Genomic DNA, 23,012 nt, shown 5'->3' with positions numbered 1-23,012 from the left:
TTAGAATGATGAATGATGAATAATGACATGTGATATGATTAACTCTTACGTTTATTCTTGTTTTTTTTTTTTTTTTTTTTTTTTTTTTTTTTTTTAATTATTTTATGAAAAGCCATTTATTTATATATGAACAAAAGTATAAGGAAATAAATATACAAACATAGTATCTCACAGATCGATAATCACGAAGCAAACAATTACATAAGCAACCCACAAAGTATATTACTCTCAATACAAGGTAGCAAAATGAACCCTAACCCACACATGTACGCTCCATGTTCACAAAATCCATCGAGTTATCTTAGCTAACTCTACTTTTTTAGTACTTGAAGAGGGAAATACAAAGACTGACAATCAAACCAATACAACAAGTAATAAAATTAAAATAAGGGCACCAACAGTACTGTAACAAAGAAAGGTACTTGTAAAACATAGACGTACATTTCCAACGAAGACATTAATCTTAATTATGCGTCCATAGGGTTAACGAAGAGTGCTTGGATGTAATATTTGATGTCACTACCACCATGACTGTAACCATCCCTGCCTCCAGAATAAAAAGTATCGGCCACACGCGCAAGGTTGAGTGGAGGCATTAATAGAGGAACTGCGACATCTGTAGGCCTCAACAAAGCTCGGTTCATAACTTTCCAAGCATCTTCAACTTTTTTCGAGAAATATTCACATGCTTCCTCCTCTGATCCACCTGTTTCCTTTTCGTAGCATTCTATGCATGAAGCAACATGATCTCTTTCTTGTTCAATCTGATCCAAAGTTATGTCATTAATTATAACATTTTTAGTCTATTAGTCTATATATGAATATATTATGTACAATTAATTAGTAGCCAAGGTTACCCCTTAACCCTTGAATTCCACCCTAGGGTGTCTTCCGCACATCGCATTGCGGGGGCAGTGGCGGAGGGGTATTTTTTACCGCCCATGCCCTCGAATTGGATCGGGTTTCCTCCTGGGTAGCAGTTGGGGATAGGTTATACAACCGCAACGGGAGATGAACGCGTGGGTGGTTTAGTCCCCTGAGTGATCCGAACTGTAGTTAAAAAAACAATTGATTAGTAGCTAGGCATAGTGTATACCTTGTGGCCCCCAATGTCGTCCATAAGCCTTAAAACCATGGCCGAGGCTTTAACAATAGGTGGATGTGCAGCAACCCACTTAAAGGCATCCTCAGTAACATAGTCACCCTCGCCGACATAAGATCTCGCTGTCACAAGCGCGTACGCGCCTGTTATCTCCGAAACAACCATGTACTCTTCTACTTTTGGTATGTATCCATCTTTTACCCATTTGGCTTCCATTACGAGGTACCTAGTGTATTCTTTCGCCTACAATCCAATTTCCAAATTAATCATTAATTTAAATTAATAAATATAATATAATATAGAGATTTGGTTAATAATTATGCAATTTATTTACCATCTCCTTAATATAATGAATATGATATGCCTTTCCCTCCTTTTCGAGTTCTTGCTCCATTTCTTGGTGACTTTCCAAAAGTTCACGATAAATGACTTGCATATATTCAGGAAGGTCATTCAAGCAGCTTAAGGACCACCTAGATCGCGTAAAATTAATTATCAATCAATCAATTAGAATAATTATAATGCACATATAATATACTCTCTCCGTCCCATAATAATAAGTGCTTGTTTTGATTTTTTAATTTCTTTCTTTTTCAACTTTAACTTTAAATGTATGTGTTATATAATATTTGATAAAAATTATATAAGTGAACTTAGTTTTAGATAACTATTTGTTTTTATAAGTTTTGTCATCTATTATATAACACAAATAAATATATTTGAGGTCAAAGTTGAAAATAAAAAACTTTGAAAAGTGACACTTAATATGACAGGAGGGAGTATATAATTAAGAGAATTGCGTCGATGGATATAAGAGCAAATAAAACGCGTACACCATGTGCGTACCTTTGAACAGCTTGTGTAATGAGGTCGAGCTCTTCATAAGTACCATAGTTATCGAACAGGTCATCGAAAACAATAGTCCACATGCATAATTTTGTTAAAAAGATTCTCGTACGAGAATGTTGAGGCTCGAAATGGATTCCCAACATCCAAAAAAAACCTTCTACCAATCTGTCTCGAACAAAAGGTAGCTTGTTTCTCACGTCCAAATCCCTCCACCATCTGAAAGATATATATATTAATTAATGCACGTGTTTAATTAACTATATACTATATGAGAATGCATCATCAGTCACACAAAATAAATTGGATGATCAACATATTCATAACATAAATTTTATATGATATTACTAGCTTACTTGCTGACTTGACTAAGCTCATGTTTATGTAGTGATTGAACCATATTATAATCTAACTTTGCAAACTTCAATAAGATCTCATCGTGGTTAGCTTCTTGTGCGTAAATTGGTATGAAACGCAGTGCCTCTATTCTTTGTAGTTTTTTTCGGAGAGGCTGTTTTAAAGCTTGTTCTATTTGTGTTCTTAGTAAAGAGTCACAAGAAGGATCTTTAGCCATCATGCCAAGGTGGATTTTAGTAAACTCGATTGCATCGTCTAGTATTTTTTCGCCTTCGATCCTCATATACGCTGCTTCATATAAACCAAGCATTCCTAGTGCATCATTAGTTAACGATTCCTTAAACTTACCATCCACATCCATCTGGTTCTTGAATATTCCTGAAACATTAGTAGCAACACTCAGCGACGAATCTAGGATCAAACTCAATGGAATCCTATACAATGATGGTACCTTGTAAATTTACCCCCCCCCCCCCCCCCCCCCCCCCCCCCCCCCCCCAAAATATGCCAGTTTAGTTATAAAAAATCATTGATTTTAAAAATATATGAAGTCCTATATTTAAATTTAGTGGTGTCCTATAATTTAAGTAATAATTTATTAGAAGTGAAAAAGGTTATCATGGTAGGGAACCTTTAACCCCATGCACCCTTTGGATGCCAACTGTACGCGGGTCAGCACAGCCCCGGGCAAGTGTGGTCGGAACCAACCCCTGTCTCAGCGCCTAATACAACTGGTGGCCTAACCGAGATTCGAACCTTCGCCATATTAGAAGTGAATTGCCAATTGACTAGGTCAACTGAGCATTTGCGGGACACCCTGGCCACCCAGGCTATGCCCGGATGGTTTTTAAGTAATAATTTATAAAAAATTAAATCATAGTGGGATCATTGAACCCCATATGCTATAAGGTAAACTCACTATCATGATAAATGTACATGTTGCAAGTAAAATAGTTTGTTGAATGCAAGTTTAATTTTAAATTTCAAATTATAAGTTACCACATGAAACATTGAAGCCTTGTTGCCTAAGGAGTCGAAACCAAAGCGAAATGCTTTTTAAGTTTTTGTTGTCGATCCAACTATCGCCATATGTAATATAGATATGTTCCAAGGCCTTTTCAATCTCCTCTTCAAAATGATACGCTATGCCAAGGCGTTGGACGGCATCAATAAACTCCAGTACTTCCAAATGTTGCGTCATCGATTCATCGGAAGCACTGATCATTAGCTCTTTTCTCACTTTTTCTTTCAGCTCTTCAACCAGTTGTTCATCTACAACATAAGCATCTTTCTGCATGCATGCATGTATAAAAGAATTTAGAACAAGCTAGCATTCTTATATCAAAATCTAATCAAATCAAATCAAAACATATATTAAAAAGAAACATATATAAATTAAAATTGACCTCATTATATTCAAGAAATTGATCTCCCCATATGCTAGGAATAAAATTTGCAGTGCTGCGGACAACTTCTTGTTTCTTGCTGCTTTCAAAATCAGGAGTTGATAATGGAGCTGAATAAAAAGCAGCAGAAAGAGGAAGAGATGACATCTTAAAATTGTTCAAATTATAATAAGCTTATTATTATTTGATAGGCTAATGAATAATTTGAAATGGATCGAGTGAAGCAAACAAATATATAGGCAATATGTTTTCTATAGTACCATGCAAGTTGATTGACATATACTTTAGTTTATTAGGAATAAGCATTATTATAAGAAAAAAGTAAATTAAAGGTTACTTTTCAGGTATTTCAATTTAAGAAAGACAAACTTTATTTTATTTTATTTTCTTAATAAAGGTATTTTTTTTCTTTATAAATAACATATGGAGTAGCATATCTGCTTAATTGATTGCCATCAATTTTAATATTATTGAGGGTGACGGACAACTTTAAATATGAAAATAATGATGAGTTTTTTTTTTTTTTTTTTTTTTTTTTTTTTTTTTTAATTTATCTCACTAAATAGCTTTAAAATCGATCGAGAAATATTAATCGGTTAAGTAGATAAGTACTCTCTCTGTCTCATCTTAAGTGTCAACTGTTGACTTTTTAAAGTCTTTCTTTATCAACTTTGACCGTAAATATTCTTATTTGTGTTATATAATCTTTGATAAAAATTATATGGAATGAAAATACATTTAAAACTCAATTCATTCATATAATTTTCATCAAATATTATATAGCACAAATAAAAATATTTACGGTTAAAGTTGACAAAGAAAGACTTTGAAAAGTCAACAACGGACACTTAAGATGGGACGGAGGGAGTAACTTATAATGAACAAATTCTGACAACTCATTATATGTAAAATTTTAAGTAATAAAACCTTCCCTAACATGATTACAAAATGTTTTATTATTTTCTCCCGACATATCAACCTAATTATTATTCCTCAACTATCCTAGCATATGACATCGGTAGTCTTTTTTTTTTTTTTTTTTAAACGGCAAAGAAAGTATGTATTATATATATCAACACGAAATAATTACAATAATGTCACGCTTACAAAAACGGAACTACATCTAGGAAAACAAAACGACAAATATATAACCGAGATAGTAAGACTCCACAAGTGTGCAGGAAAACGCCGTAGTCCGTTCATTATCATTAAGGTCGAGATTGGACTTGAGAAGAATTAACTAAACAAGCTGGAGTGGGGACAGAGCACAGTGTTGGCAATTCAACGACAAAGCCCCCTGATCCACCTCAAATTCTCTCGACCAAAACGACCACTCCAAGAGTGGGGCAAAAAACCTGCGTGGAGAACAATTAATTAACCTATCCCGGATCTCCTAGACGATAAAGCTAGCGAATCATAACCTCGTGGATTTGCAAGCCAGACATCCCATTCAATATTGATACCTTTGATCCTATTAGAGAACCATTCGAAGCATTTAATTTGGATGTCTTTGAATACCATTGCGCATGTCGGTTTTATCTTAGTGAAAGTGAAAGTGAAAGCGTTCCTACTTTTCCAAATCATGTATCCCGTAACCCATTCCGTAGCTTGCCACAACAGTTTTCCCAAGTCGGAGGTGAAGTTATATCCATTTCCAAGAAAAGATTCATTTATACCCAAGTTTGTAAAAGGGCCGAGCTTCCACCAATCATAGACACGATTCCAAATGTCAAAAGCGAACGTGCATAAGATGATGGAGTGCTCTACTGATTCCAAACCATTGTCACAAACTGGACAATGTACCGTACCCAAGTCCATACCTCTCTTGTCGAGTTCAACTCTTGTAGGTAACCTTTTGTGTCGAGTACGCCAAATAAACAACTCAACTTTGAGGGGGACCAGTTTGTTGCGGAGCGACTTTATGCTCACGGTTGCGATGTCAGGGCTGCTCCGGACCAGAATATCTGTAAGCTTGTGAACCGAAAACGAGCCATCCTTACTCCAAGACCATGACCATTCTTCTTTACCTGAGCTACACGGGACAAAACTAGATAAAAGATTAGTAAGAGTGGTGAGGTCCCCGGCCAATCTCCCCGAGATATCGCGGGACCAACACCACGTGGCATGAAAGTTCCCGCCCTCCCATCTCGCCCGGTTTAGAATTGTGGCAAATTTATTTGTGTCAAGTCTATAAAGCCGACTAAATTTGTCTTTAAGAACCATTTCCCCAAGCCATAAATCCTCCCAAAAACGTGTACTAGACCCATTTACGACTCTTTTTTTGAAAGAATTAGCAAAAGCGGAGTTTGCATTGAAGATATTTTTACCCACCTTAAGGATACCCGCCCAAGTAGAAGAAGCTCGTGAGGAAGGGGGAGAAAAAGAAGTGCTAAGGCCCCCGTCCTCCCCGTAAATATTTTTAATAACAGACACCCAAAGTGAGTCATTCTCATGTTTAAACCGCCACCACCATTTTGCAAGTAAGGCACGATTTTTAAACGCAAGAGGGGCAATATCTAACCCTCCAAATTCACGAGGCTTAAGACAAGTATCCCATTTAACCCATGCCATTTTTGATACCTCGGAAGATCCGCCCCAAAAAAACCGATGTCTCAACCCCTCAAGTTTATCAATAACACAAGACGGGGATATGTAAAGCGAAAAGAAATAAAGAGGTAGACTAGATAATACCGATTTAATTAATGTAAGTCTACCACCATACGAGAGGGATCTAGCTTTCCAATCCGCCAGCCTCTTACCAAACTTGTCAAATACCGGATCCCATGACTTCGAGAGTTTCATCGACGATCCAAGTGGAAGCCCAAGGTAGGTAATAGGGAGTGTACCTGCTGCGCACCCAAGCCAGGCCGCCATATTTTCCGTTTCTACTTTTGAGACCCCGAGTCCATAAACACAGCTCTTATGAAAATTGATTTTTAGTCCCGATGTCAATTCAAAGCACTTAAGAATTTTAGTAAGATTTTGCACATTACGCCTATCCCATTCACCAAAAAATATAGTGTCGTCCGCGTATTGCAAATGCGTGACCCGTAAGTCCCTCCGCCCAATTGGGATCCCAGAAAATCGGCTATGAAGTGCAGCATATTTAATTAGATGGTTCAAACCTTAGGCTACCATGATAAAAAGATAAGGGGAGAGGGGATCCCCTTGCCTCACGCCTTTCTGAAGAGAAAATTCTTTAGTTGGGGAACCGTTCACCAAAATCGAAATGGAAGCGGAAGAAAGACTTGCGAAGATCCATTGTCTCCATCGAAGACCGAATCCCATTAACTCCATGATTTCCATTAGAAAGTCCCAACTAATGCTATCAAAAGCCTTCTCAAAGTCAACTTTAAAAAAGAAGCCTTTTCTTTTGGTTACTTTGATATCATGAAGGACTTCATTCACAATTAACACGCCATCAAGAATATAACGATTTTTAATGTAAGCACTTTGTTCGAAACCGATAACCGAAGAAATAACCCTTTGTAGCCTTTTGGTCAAAACCTTAGAGAGAACTTTATAAAGGCCCCCGATTAAACTGATTGGACGAAAATCACCAAATCCCTGTGGGTCATTTTTTTTTGGGAGTAATGCAACAAAAGAGGAATTATAACCTTTAGAGATCTCACCAACCTCCCAAAAATGAGTGAATACCGCGAGAAGGTCTTCTTTGACAACGTCCCAATATTTTGAGAAAAATTTCATGTTAAAACCATCGGGTCCGGGGGCCTTTTCACCCCCACATTCTAATATAGCAACATGGATTTCAGAGAGTGTAAAAGGAGATTCAAGGTTCGACGCCTCCTCATCATTAAGTTGTTTGCTCAGGGGGCCACGAATTTTGAAGGTACGAGAGTTATGTTCACTAAAACGATTTTTGAAGTATGTGAATGCCGCCATTTTGATGTCCTCTGGGTTCTCGATCCATAATCCATTTGAATTTATACCCCTTATGTTGTTTTTGTTTTGCCTCCTTTTAATACACGAATGAAAAAATTTGCTATTTTCATCCCCTTCCGTAACCCATTTAATCCTTGCCTTTTGTTTCAATATATCGACTTTCTCCTTATCTTTTTTAAGCCACTTTTTTTTCGAATCTAACCAAGATGCAATTTCAACTTCCGAAAGGTCACGAGTACCGATGATGTTTTCCCACTCAGAGATTTCTTTATGAAGTGAGTCAATTTTGACATTTAGACTATTATATTTAGGATTACATTTTTCCTTCAACACCCCTTTTACGTTCTTAAGTTTATCACGAAATACACAATCAGCCCTTGGATTGCAAATGGTAACTTTCCATGCATCTTTTATCAAATCATCACATTTATCATCTTCGAACCAGTTGTTGAAATTCCTAATAGGTTTCGGCCTGAAGTCATTGTTCATATCCTTCAAAACGATGGGGCAATGGTCGGAGTAATCCCTATCGAGAGTACATGCAGAAATTCCATCCCATGATGCATAAAACGCTTCCGAGACTAAGAATCTGTCAAGTTTACTATATTTCAAAACGTCGTCACTAATCCTAGTAAACTTCATTCCTCCCAATGGAATTTCAATGAGATTAGCCTTGTCAATGAAATCGTTGAACATCTTTGCTCTACTTTCGATAAATTCGCAATTTTTCCTTTCCGCTATTCGCCTTACTTCATTAAAATCGCCACAGAAAACCCAATCATCAATATCCACCTGCATAATATTGTCAAGACTATCCCAAAATTTATGTTTCAATTGATCATTATGTGGCCCATAAACGTTTAATATAATGGAGTCCGCCATTTTGCCCACCCATCGACCTCGTATACCCAAGAAAAATTCTCTTTCAACCGCCCCGGACACACAAAATCTAGTAGGGTTCCAAATTAAAATTGACCCGCCCGATAACCCCACCGATGGTTTAAAGATATATTCAAAAATTTTATTACCCCATAACAACTCAATCATAAAATCAGTAACACGTTTTCTTTTGGATTCTTGAATTGCAAAAATGTCCGGATTATGAAAACGAATTAATTTTTTAATCCAATTAAATTTTTCTTTTTCAAGTTTCCCGAGCCCACGTACGTTTAACGATATTATCTTCATTTTAAACACATAAATAAAGAGAAAACGAAAGAAGGGTAAAGTTACTTCCCTGACGGAGCCCCGATCCACTCAAGTCCAATGTCGTAGCCAAAATCTTTTAAGCCCAAGCTACAATTCGACATCGGTAGTCTAGTAATTCGCTTTCCAAATCACTATTATTAATGATAAAAATAATAAGTTAATAAATTATTTATCATATGAAAATTTTTAAGTCGTATTTCTAAAATTGAATTATTGATAAAAACTTATATTTATATGTACTTTTCCTTTACCATAAATAATATTATAGTCGTTTTAAAAATAAACAAGTATATTTTAATGAGAATGATTAAGCCACAACATAATTATGCGGACAGCCGCGTGGTTTGCACAAATTACATGGTCAGTCCTTAAGTTTTTATTGCATACACAGTCCTCATAGTTTGCACATTTTGCGCATATAGTCCCAGACCCTAACAATCTATAAAATTTCCGTTACTTGCATCAAATGAGTTACATATAGGGGTATTTTTGTCAACTTGTCATTTCTCCACTCTTTTTAACTCAGATAGTTACCTTTTTCATTCAACCTTTAAAAATATTACATTTTCAACCTTTAAATATGTTAGTTCTAAAAAATAATATACATATGCATAATTACTAATATTATCAACTGATTACAAATCAAATACATCAATTCCAACAAAATGATAATATAAATCCTCAAACCCAAATCGTTTCAATCATTTCACCTCTATCTTCAAAAAGTCTTCATAAGATCAAATGGATAAACCCTAATTTAAAACTTCGTTGTCACCAACGCATTTGATAGATCCGTCGAAATCCACCTTCACCGCATTTAATTGATCTAGTCTAAATCGGATGCGTGCCTGATTTTTTTAGTGAGGAGCAAGTCGAAATCCGAAATTTTCAGCTAAAATCCGAACTTTACATCTAATCTCTATCTTTGATAGATTCAACTCGATATGTGTTTGTTTGCAAGTATCTTAGTTCTTGATTTGGAGTTGATTGAAGATTTTGGATTTGATATTGGGTTTGAATTTAACATCCAGCCACTGACAGAGTTAAACCCGGCAACCGACGACCTCCCGTAAGTTCTATCTCTAGAAAAAACCTACCACCGTTCTTTGCCCATTCGCCTGTAATTGGAACTCTTTTTTAACCTTCTGTCACCAGTAATTGTACAATACCTTTATCAGAAACCTGCAACTCCGACCGTCGTTGGATCCTTCATTGTTAATCTTTCATCTACGAAAGGCAGATTGATAAAATATGAAGTTTATGTTCATTCTTATTTTAGTTAAATTTTGTCCTTTGTTTGCAAGTGTTTTTCTGTTTCAGGGTATATATTTGAAATACGTCAAGTTTGGTGCAGAAAGGTTAACTTGTGAAGTTCGGGGTCTGAAGTGTAATTATTATGTATATGCCGATTTTACATCTTCATCTTCATTCTCTGATTCGGTTGTGTGAATGATTACAATCCTGCTGTGTTAATTTATTGAGAGTTTGTATTGTATAAGTGATGATCGACTCTTTAGGTTTTGTATCTTTTGGGCTTTTCCCGGTACTGTTGATGTATTGTTCTTCTTAATTGAAGCATGTTTATTCCGCTGATTGAAGATAAAACTCTATGTTGTTGATTCTATACTTCTTTACATGGTATCAGAGCGTCGATACGATTGATTCTGGTGATTAGATTGGTTCTGGTGATTGTTTTCAACGATTGTTGGAATATGTTGTGGGTGATTTGCTGATTTGAACTTCCAACCCTAATTCTTCAAATTAGGGTTAGGGTTTCCTCTTGGTTGTTCCAGGGGATTTGCTTTCTGCTGATTCTTTTCTTTTGCTTGCACGGAGTACTCTGTAAAACTCTTCCACTCTTCTTTGTATGTTCATTTTATTTAGGGTTGTCCAACATTGTTTCTGCTTTATTGTAGCGGGGAGGGCTCCAAATAAGACCCGGAGTAGATTCCTTGAGAATTTGCTTATCTGGATCACTGTTTGGACTATCCTTGGGGATTTATTTTCTTGCATCTTTGTAGGAATCCGTGTGCTTTATTTCTATTTTTTTTTTATTGCTTTCATATATTCTGCTTGTGCTTGATTTGTTTTTGTTAAGATGATTAAAGGTGATGATACTGAGTCATCATCTGTTACATTGATTAATAAACTAGATTTTGAAGATCCTTTGTATCTTCATTCTAGTGACACATTCTAGTGACACACTTATTTAAGAACTGCTTATGCATCAGATAATGTTCTTTTGAATAGTGAGACAGATGTAACTCTGTTGTTCTTACTTGGATTTTAACTTCTATTTCTGATGAGTTGTATCTAGGGCAAAATTTTTTTGATAATGATAGTACTAGCTGTATGTCAAGAATTTAAGGAGACTTATGACAAAATAGATGGATCTGTTACCTTTAATCTTCATTATAAAATAAATTCATTAACTCAAATTGGATCTACTGTATCTGAATCAAGGTTGTAAAACTCGCAACTCGGGGAGAAATCGGCCAGAAGTTTTTGACGAGTTCTCGGTGACTCGGGGAGAACTCGAGGGAGAACTGGGATGTTATCTTTCGTTGACTTCTTAGTTTTTTAATATAAAAATATATAAATGTGTTGACAAAATATTATTTTAGTGTATAATAACTACTTATTAAATTAAATTATAGCCCAGATATTTTAGTCTCAAACTCTCATCTGATTATATATATATATATATATATATATATATATATATATATATATATATATATATATATATATATATATATATATATATATATATATATATATATATATATAAAAGGTACAATCCATTTATTTACTTTGTTCTAAACCCTTTTATTTACTTTTCTCTAAAAATAGAGTCCATATTTAAACTCTAGTGTTTCTGACTTCCTATACGTACTTCATTATCTTTCTAATGCGTGTGCCTCTTTCTTCTACTCCCCTTTATTTTGCACTTGTTTCTTCTCTTTCTTCCTTAACTTAAATTTGGCCATTAACTTCAACATCCGAGCACCAAATTTCATTTTCCAGCCACAAAGAAGATATAAAATGTGAGAAACAATAGAAAACATAAAAAAATATATTCATATTTGCATGTTTGACCAGCGTTGGCCGCGTTGACCAAGGTTGATCGAGTTTTTAGCAAGTTTGTGACCGATTTCTCGTTTGCTCCCTTATGCCAGTTTCCCACCGAGAACTCGCTCGAGTCGGCTGGGTTTTGAAACACTGATCTGAATACTTTCATAAGTTGAACACCTTATGGAAACAATATGACCCATTAGTTAAATTGCCTACATGTACTTGTGCTGCTGTTAATCAATTTACAACTCACAATCAACTAATGAAGTTAATGAAATTATTAATGGGTTTAGATGATGTTTATCAACCTCTTAGAAGTAATATCCTCACAAGAGACCCTCTGCCCAGTGTGAAAACTGCATTTTCGTTGGTTTCTAGAGAAGAATTACACATGGGAAATTTTTTTTAATGGCAATTTTATTATAAACACAAAATTACAAAGTTCTCACAAGATGGGGCATAATGATACCGAGAAAGAATCATATGCCACCCACTAAGTACAACTCGATGAACTCAAGTACACGAAAATATTAACAATTACATTTACATAACTAGAAAATGGGGATTTTGCAACCAATCTAGCCACTCGAAATTTTTTGTTTTGTTTCTTTTCGCGATCCATTCGTAGCTCTTCACTTGTATGTCATTGAGCGCGACCGGAGGAGACCAACATACACTCTTAAATATCTTGAGATTCCTATTTTTCCAAATTAGATAGATGCTAGTCCACACCGTTGCTTGCCAAATCTTTTCACCCTCACTTGAACAAGGTAAATGAGATTTCCCGCAAAGAATGTTGCCGATACTATGTTGTGCCGGATCCATACCCCACCATTTCAAGACTTTATTCCAAATTTATTGAACCAACTTACAATCAAAAAAATCATGACTAACCATTTCCACCTCATCACCGCACAAAAGACAAAGAACGGAGTTAAGGTCAACCCCTCGTTTGTCTAATTCAAACAACACGGGGAGCCTCTCCTTTCTTGCCCTCCATACGAAAACACCCACTTTAATTGGAACAAGATCATTTTTGAGTGTAGTTAAATTTGAAGCATTTGGGGGAAGACACTTAGCCATGATTTGCTTAGTAAGCGATTTAGTTGAAAATTTACCGGACCCGCATAAATTCCAAGACCAAGAATCCTCCTTTTCGGATGCCATCTTCCAAGTCGAAATCAACCTTTCTAATTCCTCTAGCTCCCCAATCGTCCGCCCCGTTACAACCCGCAACCATTCCAAATTCGGTGAGCACCGAGTACCATCCCAATTAACTCTATCCGCAACCGTCACCTTCGTGTTTGTCTCTAGCCGCACCAATCTTTTGAATACATCTTTCAAAGCAATATCCTTTATCCACGCATCCTCCCAAAATAATGTACCCCTTCCGTTACCGATAAGCTTAGTAAAAGATTTGGAGAAGTTTACCCCTTTGCCATCAATCTCGAAACCTGTTTTGACAATTTTACTCCAAGTAGTATTAGAGTACGCGATAGAATTGAACCCACCCGAATATAAAGCCCCCGAGACCCCATAAATACTTACATTAACCCACAAGGAAGTGGGTTCGGTGAAAAACCTCCACCACCACTTGCCGATTAATGCAAGATTTTTGCAATTAAGAGAACCAAAGTTAAGACCGCCATCCGCCCGAGGGCAAATAACATCATCCCATTTAACCCACGAGATTTTTGCCTCGTCACCCGCCCCACCCCAAAAAAATTTTCTTCTCACACTCTCAAGTTTTTTAAGCACGCAAGGAGGAGCACGGAAGAGGGAAAAGTAATACAACGGTAAACTATTTAGAACCGAATTAACGAGGGTAAAACGTCCACCGAATGACATCGCCCGAGCTTTCCAATCCGCTAACCTTTTCTCAAATTTATCCAATACCGGTTTCCAACTTCCCAATTTTTTCATATTAGCGCCAATTGGTAAACCTAGGTAAATAAACGGAAAGGCACCAACTTTACAACCAAAGAGATCCGCCATAAACTCGACCTCATAGTTTTCTACACCCACACCAAAAAGATTACTTTTCTTATAATTAACTTTAAGACCGGAGCACAATTCGAAGCACTTAAGAAGTTTCATGAGATGAATATTATCCAAACTCTAAGTACCAAAAAAGACGGTATCATCCGCATATTGGAGATGCGATATCGAAATTTTTTCTTTCCCTATCTCCACCCCACTATATAGACCATTTGCGACTGCCGATTTTGTAAGCCAAATAAGTCCTTCCGCCGCAATTATAAAAAGAAAAGGGGAAAGGGGATCGCCTTGTGTCACCCCCCTCCCGAGCTTGAACTCCTTTGTCGGTGAGCCGTTAACGAGAACCGAGATGGAAGCCGACTTCAAACAAGAACTAACCCAACCCCTCCACTTTGCACCAAATCCCATTAACCTCATCATGTCATCTAAAATCTCCCAACTAAGGCAATTAAATGCTTTCTCGAAATCAACTTTAAAGATCATGCTTTTAACCCGATTGTTTTTTAAGAAATCATAAGATTCATTAGCAATAAGGGCCCCGTCCATTATATTCCTACCCCGAATGAACGCACTTTGTTCAAATCCCACAAGCTTCGGAATTACCTTTCTAATCCTGAGAGAAATTAGCTTTGCAATAATCTTATAATAGCTTCCAATAAAACTAATAGGTCTATACTCGTTCAAACTCAAAGGGTCATCTTTCTTGGGAACAAGAGTAATAAAAGAGGAATTACAACCGTCGGATATTTCTCCCGTTGCCCAGAACCAATTAATTGCGTCTACAAGATCATCTTGGATAATACCCCAAAATTTCTTAAAAAAGCGCATATTCAACCCATCCGGACCGGGTGCCTTATTATTAGCACATTCGTTTATCGCACCCCAAATTTCTTCAACCGAGAACTTCTCCTCCAACCCAATAGCTTCCTCGACAGTTAACCGCAACCCACTCGTAACACTAGCTGGACGTGAGGGCCCACTCAAAAAAGTAGCAGGCGACGGATTAAAATCAGCAGCCCCCTCAGTCGTACAGTCCTGGGCAGGCCCACTTCGCAGAGAATCAGGCCCAAGTTCACGGACAGGCCCAACAAGAAAATAATTGTCCACCAATCTTGCATTATGGTTACTGTTACAGGCGAATTGCTTAGTGAAGTGATTACAGACAATTTCTTTAACTCGTTGTGGCTCATCTACCCAAACCCCATCAACCGTGATGCCTCGAAAATTACACTTATTGTATTTTCTACGAATCGAAGCGTGAAAGAATTTCGAATTTTCATCCCCATCAAGAACCCATTTAATCCTTGCTTTTTGTTTTAGCATACCTGTTTTGACCTTTTCCTTCTCAACCCAAAGACGTCTAAATTCTAACCATTTTGCTCGATCTGAATCACAAAGAATTTGACATTCCGCTTTTAGCTCCCACTCCATCGCTTCCTTTTGAAGAGATGTAATTTCACTATCGAGGTTGCCAAACTTTGAACGACTCAACGATTTTAAAGCCATCTTGACATTCTTTAATTTATCCCTAAACCTACAATCTTTTCTTGAACCATGAATAGGTTGATTCCATGCTGCAAGAACTACATCGCCTACATCTAAACAATTAAAACACTCGTCAAAGATCTTGAAGGGTTTCGGTCCATAATCGATCACCTTATCTCTAAGAATTAAAGGACAATGATCCGAGAGATTCCTATCCAAGGCAATAACCGAGAGATCATTCCAAAGATTAAGAAAGTTATCCGTAACCAAAAACCGATCGAGTTTGCTAAACTTCACTCCATCGTCACTGATTCTAGTGAACTTTCTCCCATTTATTGGAATTTCAACTAGATTGTTCCTTGAAATGAACTCATTAAATCTATCGGCCCATCATTGGTGGAATTGTGAATTCAACAGGTCCGAACTAGATCTAACTTCATTGAAGTCCCCACATAATAACCAAGAGGAATTAACACTATCTAAAAGTTTACCCAACACATCCCACATTTTTTTTGTCGCGATCCTTGTGAGGTCCATACACATTAACAATTATAGATTCCTCACCGGTATTCCTCCACTTACCTTTAATTGCCAAAAGGAAGTCACAAGACGTGAAACCTTCAACTTCAAACGCACTTTTATCCCAAATTGTTAATAACCCCCCGATTTACCCACAACCTCCTTTTGAAGAAATCCAAAATTGGGATCCCCCCATAGAACTTGAACCCACGAATCCAACACCACCTTACATTTGGTTTCTTGAAAAACCGCAATACAAGGCCTTTCTTTTACACATATACTACGCACCCACCCAAATTTCCCTTTTACCGCAAACCCAAGAACATTTAATGAAAGGATCTTCATAAAAAAAAAAATTAACAAATGAACAAACACGAAAAACAAACAGAGGACTTACTGGGGGATTGAGGTATTCCACCTCAATCCGATTTGCTCCCCATAATTCCTCACCTCCTCACTATCAAACGACCTAGCCTGCCCATCATCTTCCTGTAAATGCGAGTGCTTCTAATTCCCCTTTGAGCCTTTATTTTTCTTTTTTCCCCTATTCCCACAAGTTTTGCACTTATACGAATCACCCCTCGGTTTCCTCCTAAATCTCATCACCCTTGAAGAAGCCCTACAATTTGTCATTCCTACTAAATAACAATCGCTGCAGTACGAAACCTCAACCGTCTTGGATTTCTTTGAATCTGCTTTTGAAACCGATTTCCTTTTAACCTCAGGCTCCACTTCGTTCTCATTGATATGTTCTGGAATTGTGCTGCCGTTATTATCCAATTTAAAGTTACCATCTAACTCCTGAGGCCCATCAGCTCGATTTAACATTGGGCCTTCCTTTGGCCCAGATCTACCCAAACATGGCCCGCTAGTAATATCTGGATCATTAATATCCCCATCATTATTTTTATTTCGGTCCATTAAAGGGGTATTAATTGAATTTCCTGACATATCACTCCTATCGCACGTTTCAATCCTAGTCTTGGAACTAGGTTTTAAATCATTATTAATCTCAGCCTTGGAATTCATACAGACGCCTTCTTTTTCCTCGAAAGACTCTTCTACAATCTCATCATTATTATTTTTATCCCCAACCCCAATGTTGGCCGACCCTTCGTCTCTGATCTTCAAACCCTTCGGACTGGGACTAATCTTCATCTTTCCTGGAAAAACATCATCAGAATCTTTTGCAGGTTCACCATCTTCATTGTAACAGTTATGGACTCTATTGAATCTATTAAACCCAACTTCTTCATAAGGGCTTAGAACCCCATCCTCTTCACTGGCATAATCATCTGACTCAGTATTAAATGGATCATTATTATATCCAGATGAATCAGAGACATAGTCAGACGAATCATCACAATTATATCCATGTCCAGAATTACCAGGACCCTCGACTTTATCCCTGTTCTCACTTGCCACACTTTTAACTTCTTCATTGACATTTACAAAATACACTTTGGATTTGTAGATCAGCTTTAAGGAATCCTTAACAACTTCTGGCTCGTTCAATTTGACAAAAACTCTTCCATTCAACAAAGTTTGGTTCCCTGTAATCGAGCAATTCTCATGTAGGTATACCACTCCAAACCATTCGACAATAGACGAAAATGTCTTATCATTCCAGCAAGGTAACGGGACACCGCTAATTGAAAGCCATGCCATACGTCCCTCCGGCCAGTTTGATAAATCCCATAAGTTTCTTTTAAGAATCCATTTATTTAATGGATGCTTATTATCCAACGCACCTTTTACAACATCAATTGATGAGAAAACAAGTAATACACTTAAACCTCCTAATCTCTTGACCTCCACATTAATAAACCCTTCAGATTTTAAGATCGAATCCAGATTGGATAGGATATCAAAGGATTTTGCTTCTCCAACAATTGGTCTCTTCAATAGCTCGTCATTGTCCACACACGTGTCCTCATTCACCTCCACCATCTTAGCCTCTTTCTTTGCCTCTGTGTTCGAAGTATTACCACCAACCCGATTCTGTGCCTGCCTTAACTCGTTTAATGTATCCCTTAAGTCCCTATGACCCAAAATTTCTGTGAATGATCTTCCATCTTGGAATCTGTTTGCATCGAACCTCCCACCAGGCCCTGGATTAGCATGTGACCTGGGATGAACTGGGTCAGATTATTTAGGACCCCTAGCTGTTGCTTTGAAGACCCTGATCTCTAACTCATTAAACTTGATTGTTTCAAGGGTTTGTAGAAGCTTGTCATGGTCCTTAACTTCAGCAAATCTGACAAAAGTGAACCTCTTGCCATTTTGTAATCTCTTCTGAGGGATGAAGACATCCCTAACCAACCCATATTTTTTGAATAACTTCCAAAGATCAATCACCTTCAACTCCTCTGGGAAATTGAAAAACATGAACGATGTTAATCGATTTCGATTTGCCCCATTGTTAGTTCCCTCATAGTACCCGTTGTATCACTCTCGAGCTCCATCCGTGTCACCCTTAGCCGTGCTCACTTTTCCTCTCACACACACTCTCTCTCTCTAGATTTTCTCTCCCACACATATTGTTGCAGATAATTACACATGGGAATTGGAATTGGGTACACTGATAGTGCTAATAAAACTCATAACTCTGCTTTGTTGCTAGAACCTCTAATAATTATAACGATAATAATAATAATAATAATAATAATAATAATAATAATAATAATAGTAGTAGTAGGAGGTTTGTGAGGAATCATAATTCTAACCATAGGATACCCACTCAACTATAAAAAGAAACCTTTTAATCAAGGGCCTTCAAAGTTTACTCTTAATAATAATTGTTCTGTTGGTAATACTGAAGGTGTTTCTACACCAAGTTTACATTTTACTAGTGAACATGTTTAAATGCTTTTGAGTTTGTTAACTGAGAAAAATGGATCTACATCCAATGCTAGTGCCAATATGGCAGGTAACATGTATAATAAAGTAAACTTTCTAATAACAACTTTGATAAGTCTTTTTGTTCTTTCTTTTTAAAACAACAAATTTATAGTGATAACTGGATTGTTGACTCTCCAGTAAATCAACATATGATTTGCTGTGAAAAAGGCTTATTTGATATTATTAATGTTTCCAAATAAAATGTTACTATTTGGAGATCCCAATGGTATTGTGGCAAAAGTTAATAAAATTGGAAATTTTAAAATAAATGATCACATTGTGCTAAGGAATGTCTTATTAGTTCCTGAATATTGTGTAAATTTAATGTCTATTAGTAGAGTTTCTAAAGAATATAATTTAACTAGTTATCTTTAATAATACAAAATGTTATATTCAGAATTTAATGAGAAACATAACTCTGGGATTGGTAGTGAAGCTGATGGTCTTTACCTTTTTAAAACTATAAGTCAATGTATAAGTGTTAATTTTGCTATTGTCTCTTTAAGACTATGAAATCATAGACTAGGTCATCATGCATAACAAGTTATTTAATTATTAAAACCTGACTTAAAATCCATCACTAATTCTAATGCTAATCCTTGTGATAACAGTCATGAGGTTAAACAAAAAGGAGAACCATTTCCTTAAAGTGATCACAAAAGTAATTGTATTGGGGATTTAATTCATATTGATTTGTGGGGACCCTATAGAGTGCAGAAAGGTATAAGTATGTTTTAACTGTTGTAAATGATTTCACAAGGGCTTTGTGGACTTTCTTAATCATTACGAAAGATGAAGTATTTGAAAATATTTCTAATTTGTTTTCTATTATCAAAAATAAGTTTAACAAGAATATTAATATGTTTAGAAGTGATAATGAACTGAATTTGTTAATCAAAGAATAGATTTGTTTTGTAAAACAAATGGTATTATACATCAAACTACTATTGAGTATAATACCCCTCAACCGAATGTCATTGCTGAAAGGAAACATAGACATCTGCTCAATGTTGCTAAAAGTCTTATGTTTAAAGGGGGGTTGCATTTGTATTTTTGGTATGACTGTACTTTAACTGCAACTTATTTAATTAACAGGTTGCCTACTTCTGTGATGTCTGGGGGGTCTCCTTTTGAGCTTGTGTATAGTTTTAGAACAAATCTCTCCCATTTAAAAGTGTTTGGATGTCTGTGTTATGCAACTGTTAAAAATGAGTATGATAAATCTGGGTCAAGATAGTTTCATAAAAAATTACATCTCTTGAAAATAAAATCATTTTCTTATCAAGTTTATAACCTTTTTAACATTGGAATAACCAACAAAAACATATTTGTCTACTTTTCCCTTTTAAAGGTTTTAAAGAGATAGTTTTTAATGAAGAAGTAAACAACTTATATTTTTTTGATAAAATTTTTTGTAAGATTCAAACTTCAGACACTTTAAGTCTCAATGATGAAAGGAGGGATACTGAAATCAGTGATGGCAATAGTGGCATCTCTTCTTGTGACACAGATAGTGAAACAGAAGATGATATCACAACTGCAACACTTGATGATACTCAAAATCTTCGTGGGGAAATTCTTATAGTGATAATGACAATGTTGTTCATCAAGGGGAGACCACAGACATCAGAAGATCTAGTAGGCAGTCTAAGCTACCTACGAAATTTAATGAATATGTTGTGGAAGGTAAGGTTAAGTATGGTTTAGAAAAGTTTGTTAACTATTATTTTTTTGAAAATGATAATTTGTGCTTTGTGTCTAGTCTTAATAAAAGTGCTTAACCTAATTCTCATTTTGAAGCTTGTAATGATAAAAACTGGAATGATGCTATGTATTCTGAGATTGAAGCTTTAAATAGAAATAACACTTGGGTTCTTGTTGACTTACATCCTGGTAGGAAACATATAAGATGTGAGTGGGTGGACAAAATTAAATATAATGGCTAATTGAGAAATAGAAAGATACAAAGATAGATTAGTTACAAAAGGTTTTAGTCAAAGAGAAGACATTGACAATGTTAAAACTTTTTCACCATTTGGTAAAGACGGTTATCGTAATATGTTTAATTACTATGGCTGTTCAAAAATGATTAGAACTTGTATCAATTGGATGTTAATAATGCTTTCCTTTATGGTGAAATTGTTGAAGTCGTTTATATGAAACCTCCTGAAGGATATTATAGTGATAATAAAAAATAAGGTTTGCAAGTTGGTCAAGTCTTTATATGGTCTAAAACAGGCTCTCAAAAAATGGAATGAAAAGTTAGCTTATGTTTTAGTGAAAATTTGATTTTGTACAATCTGTTAAGGACTATTCATTGTTTACTAAGTCTTCTGGTGATATTTTTCTTGTTATGCTGGTTTATGTTGATGACATCATTATTACTGGTAATGATGAGAGTGAAATTAATAAGCTCAAATGTTGTCTCAGTTCTAATTTTATGATTAAAGACTTATGGTCTCTTGAAATATTTCTTAGGAATTGAGGTCTTAAAGCTTAAAACGGTATTTGCTTAAATCAAAGGAAATATTGTTTGGAGCTATTAAATGAATTTGGTTTATTAGGAAGTAAACCTTTGTCTACTCTTATTGAATCAAATATTTCTATTTCTAATGTTAAAAGTGACAAAAACAAGAAACTTAGTAATGTTACTGGCTATCAGAAGTTTGTGGGAAAATTAATATATATGTTACAATGGCTAGGCCAGATATCTCATTTGTTGCTCATTGCTTGAGTCAGTTTATGCACAATCCTTTTCAATCTCATTATAAATTAGTCGAACATGTTTTAAGATACTTAAAGTTATCTCCTGGAAAAGGACTTACTTTTGTTAAATCTGAGCATCTTAACATGTGTGTAAATGTTGATGCTGACTGGGCTAAGACTATAATATATAGAAAATCTGTTAATGGATTCTGTGTATTTTTAGGAAACTCTTTAGTTGCTTGGAAAAGTAAGAAACAAAATGTTGATTCTAGATCATCTAATGAGTCAGAATACAGAGCAATGAGCAATGCCACTTGTGACATAATGTGGATCTGAAGTTTCTTGAATATTTTAAGATCAAAACTGTTTTGCCTGTCCCTTTGTATTGTGATAACAACTTAACTATTCAGATTGCTGCTAATCCCGTTTCATGAAAGAACTAAACATCTAGAAGTTGATGTTCACTTAATCAGAGAAAAGGTAACTTCAGGTGTTGGTCACACTTTTAAAGTTTCCTCTGATGATCGAATAGCTGGCATATTTACAAAGGAATTAATTGTGAAACAACATAACTGGTTTTGCTAGAAACTTGGCATGATTGACTTGTTCCAAGATAAGCATGAGGGAGGGAGATAAAATATGAAGTTTATGTTCATTCTTATCTTGGTTATATTTTGTCCTTTGTTTGCAAGTGTTTTCTTGTTCAGGGTATATATTAGAAATACTCAAATTTGATGCGGAAAGGTTAACTTGTAAAGTTCAGGGACTGAATTGTAATTTTTATGTATATATAATTTTTTTTATGGGATTTAGGGTTAGAGTTTTGGATCTGCTTCTTCTTTTGTTCTCTGCCGATTTACATCTTCATCTTCATTCTCTGATTTGTTTGTGTGAATGATTAATACATGTTGGTGTTTATTCATTGAGAGCTTTTATTGTATAAGTGAGGATCAAGTCTTTGAGTTTTGTATCTTTTGGGCTTTGCCAGGTACTGTTGATGTATTGTTCTTCTTAATTGAAGCATGTTTGTTTTGCTGATTGAAGATAAAACTCTATGTTGTTGATTATGTACTTCTTTACACGGATCTTCAAATACAGTGGCGAGTGTACACTATAGGGTATGGGGTCCTATGACCCCACTAGTGTGAATTTTTTTTTTACAATGTATACTTCAAATTGTACAGGACACTACTAAATTTAATTATAGGACTCCATATATTTTTAAAATTTGTACTTTTTCTAGGTAAATAACCACTAAAGTACCCTTCAAATATAATTAGCCTTAAAATTTTTTTTTATGACCCCACTGACATTTCATCCTAGAATCGCCACTGTTCAAATATATCGTAGATTTCTGTTGTTGCTTCCGATGGAATATTAAAGAAAGAGGATATTACAATGTTATTGTTGTTTTTGGGAGTATTCATGATTTGACGATTAATTTTTTTACATTAGTTGTGTAATGTGAAAATTAACTAGAGAAATTGAAGAGATAGGTGAATAAA

The 23,012-nt window shown here is 35.7% G+C and overlaps 2 protein-coding genes across 2 annotated transcripts; one reads left to right on the top strand and one right to left on the bottom strand.

Moving 5' to 3' along the window:
* Nucleotides 1-467: 467 nt before the first annotated feature.
* LOC139888272 ((E)-beta-farnesene synthase-like) lies at nucleotides 468-3,858 on the bottom strand. The gene is made up of 7 exons (XM_071871292.1): nucleotides 3,712-3,858; nucleotides 3,305-3,596; nucleotides 2,305-2,683; nucleotides 1,949-2,167; nucleotides 1,437-1,575; nucleotides 1,097-1,345; nucleotides 468-764 (listed from the first exon to the last, which is right to left on the bottom strand). Exons 1-7 carry the CDS (start codon nucleotides 3,856-3,858, stop codon nucleotides 468-470), a joined length of 1,722 nt encoding a protein of 573 aa, XP_071727393.1.
* A 17,637-nt stretch (nucleotides 3,859-21,495) lies between these two features.
* On the top strand, nucleotides 21,496-21,843 carry LOC139888260 (uncharacterized mitochondrial protein AtMg00810-like). The gene has a single exon (XM_071871280.1). The coding sequence runs from the start codon at nucleotides 21,496-21,498 to the stop codon at nucleotides 21,841-21,843; it is 348 nt and encodes a 115-aa protein (XP_071727381.1).
* Nucleotides 21,844-23,012: the final 1,169 nt, after the last annotated feature.

This window comes from Rutidosis leptorrhynchoides, chromosome 1 (assembly GCF_046630445.1).
Source record: "Rutidosis leptorrhynchoides isolate AG116_Rl617_1_P2 chromosome 1, CSIRO_AGI_Rlap_v1, whole genome shotgun sequence".
Classification (NCBI taxonomy): Eukaryota; Viridiplantae; Streptophyta; class Magnoliopsida; order Asterales; family Asteraceae; genus Rutidosis; species Rutidosis leptorrhynchoides.
The sequence above is the reverse complement of the archived record's forward strand: the minus strand, read 5'-3'. Positions and strand labels throughout refer to the sequence as shown.

Excerpts from the sequence above, each read along its gene's own strand:
- LOC139888272 (XM_071871292.1), bottom strand. The coding sequence starts at position 3,858 with ATGTCATCTCTTCCTCTTTCTGCTGCTTTTTATTCAGCTCCATTATCA. Across the intron at positions 2,684-3,304 it reads AGGCTTCAATGTTTCATGTG|GAATATTCAAGAACCAGATG; the intron begins GTAACTTATAAT and ends CTAATGTTTCAG. Across the intron at positions 1,346-1,436 it reads TTCATTATATTAAGGAGATG|GCGAAAGAATACACTAGGTA; the intron begins GTAAATAAATTG and ends ATTGGATTGTAG.
- LOC139888260 (XM_071871280.1), top strand. The coding sequence starts at position 21,496 with ATGGCTAGGCCAGATATCTCATTTGTTGCTCATTGCTTGAGTCAGTTT.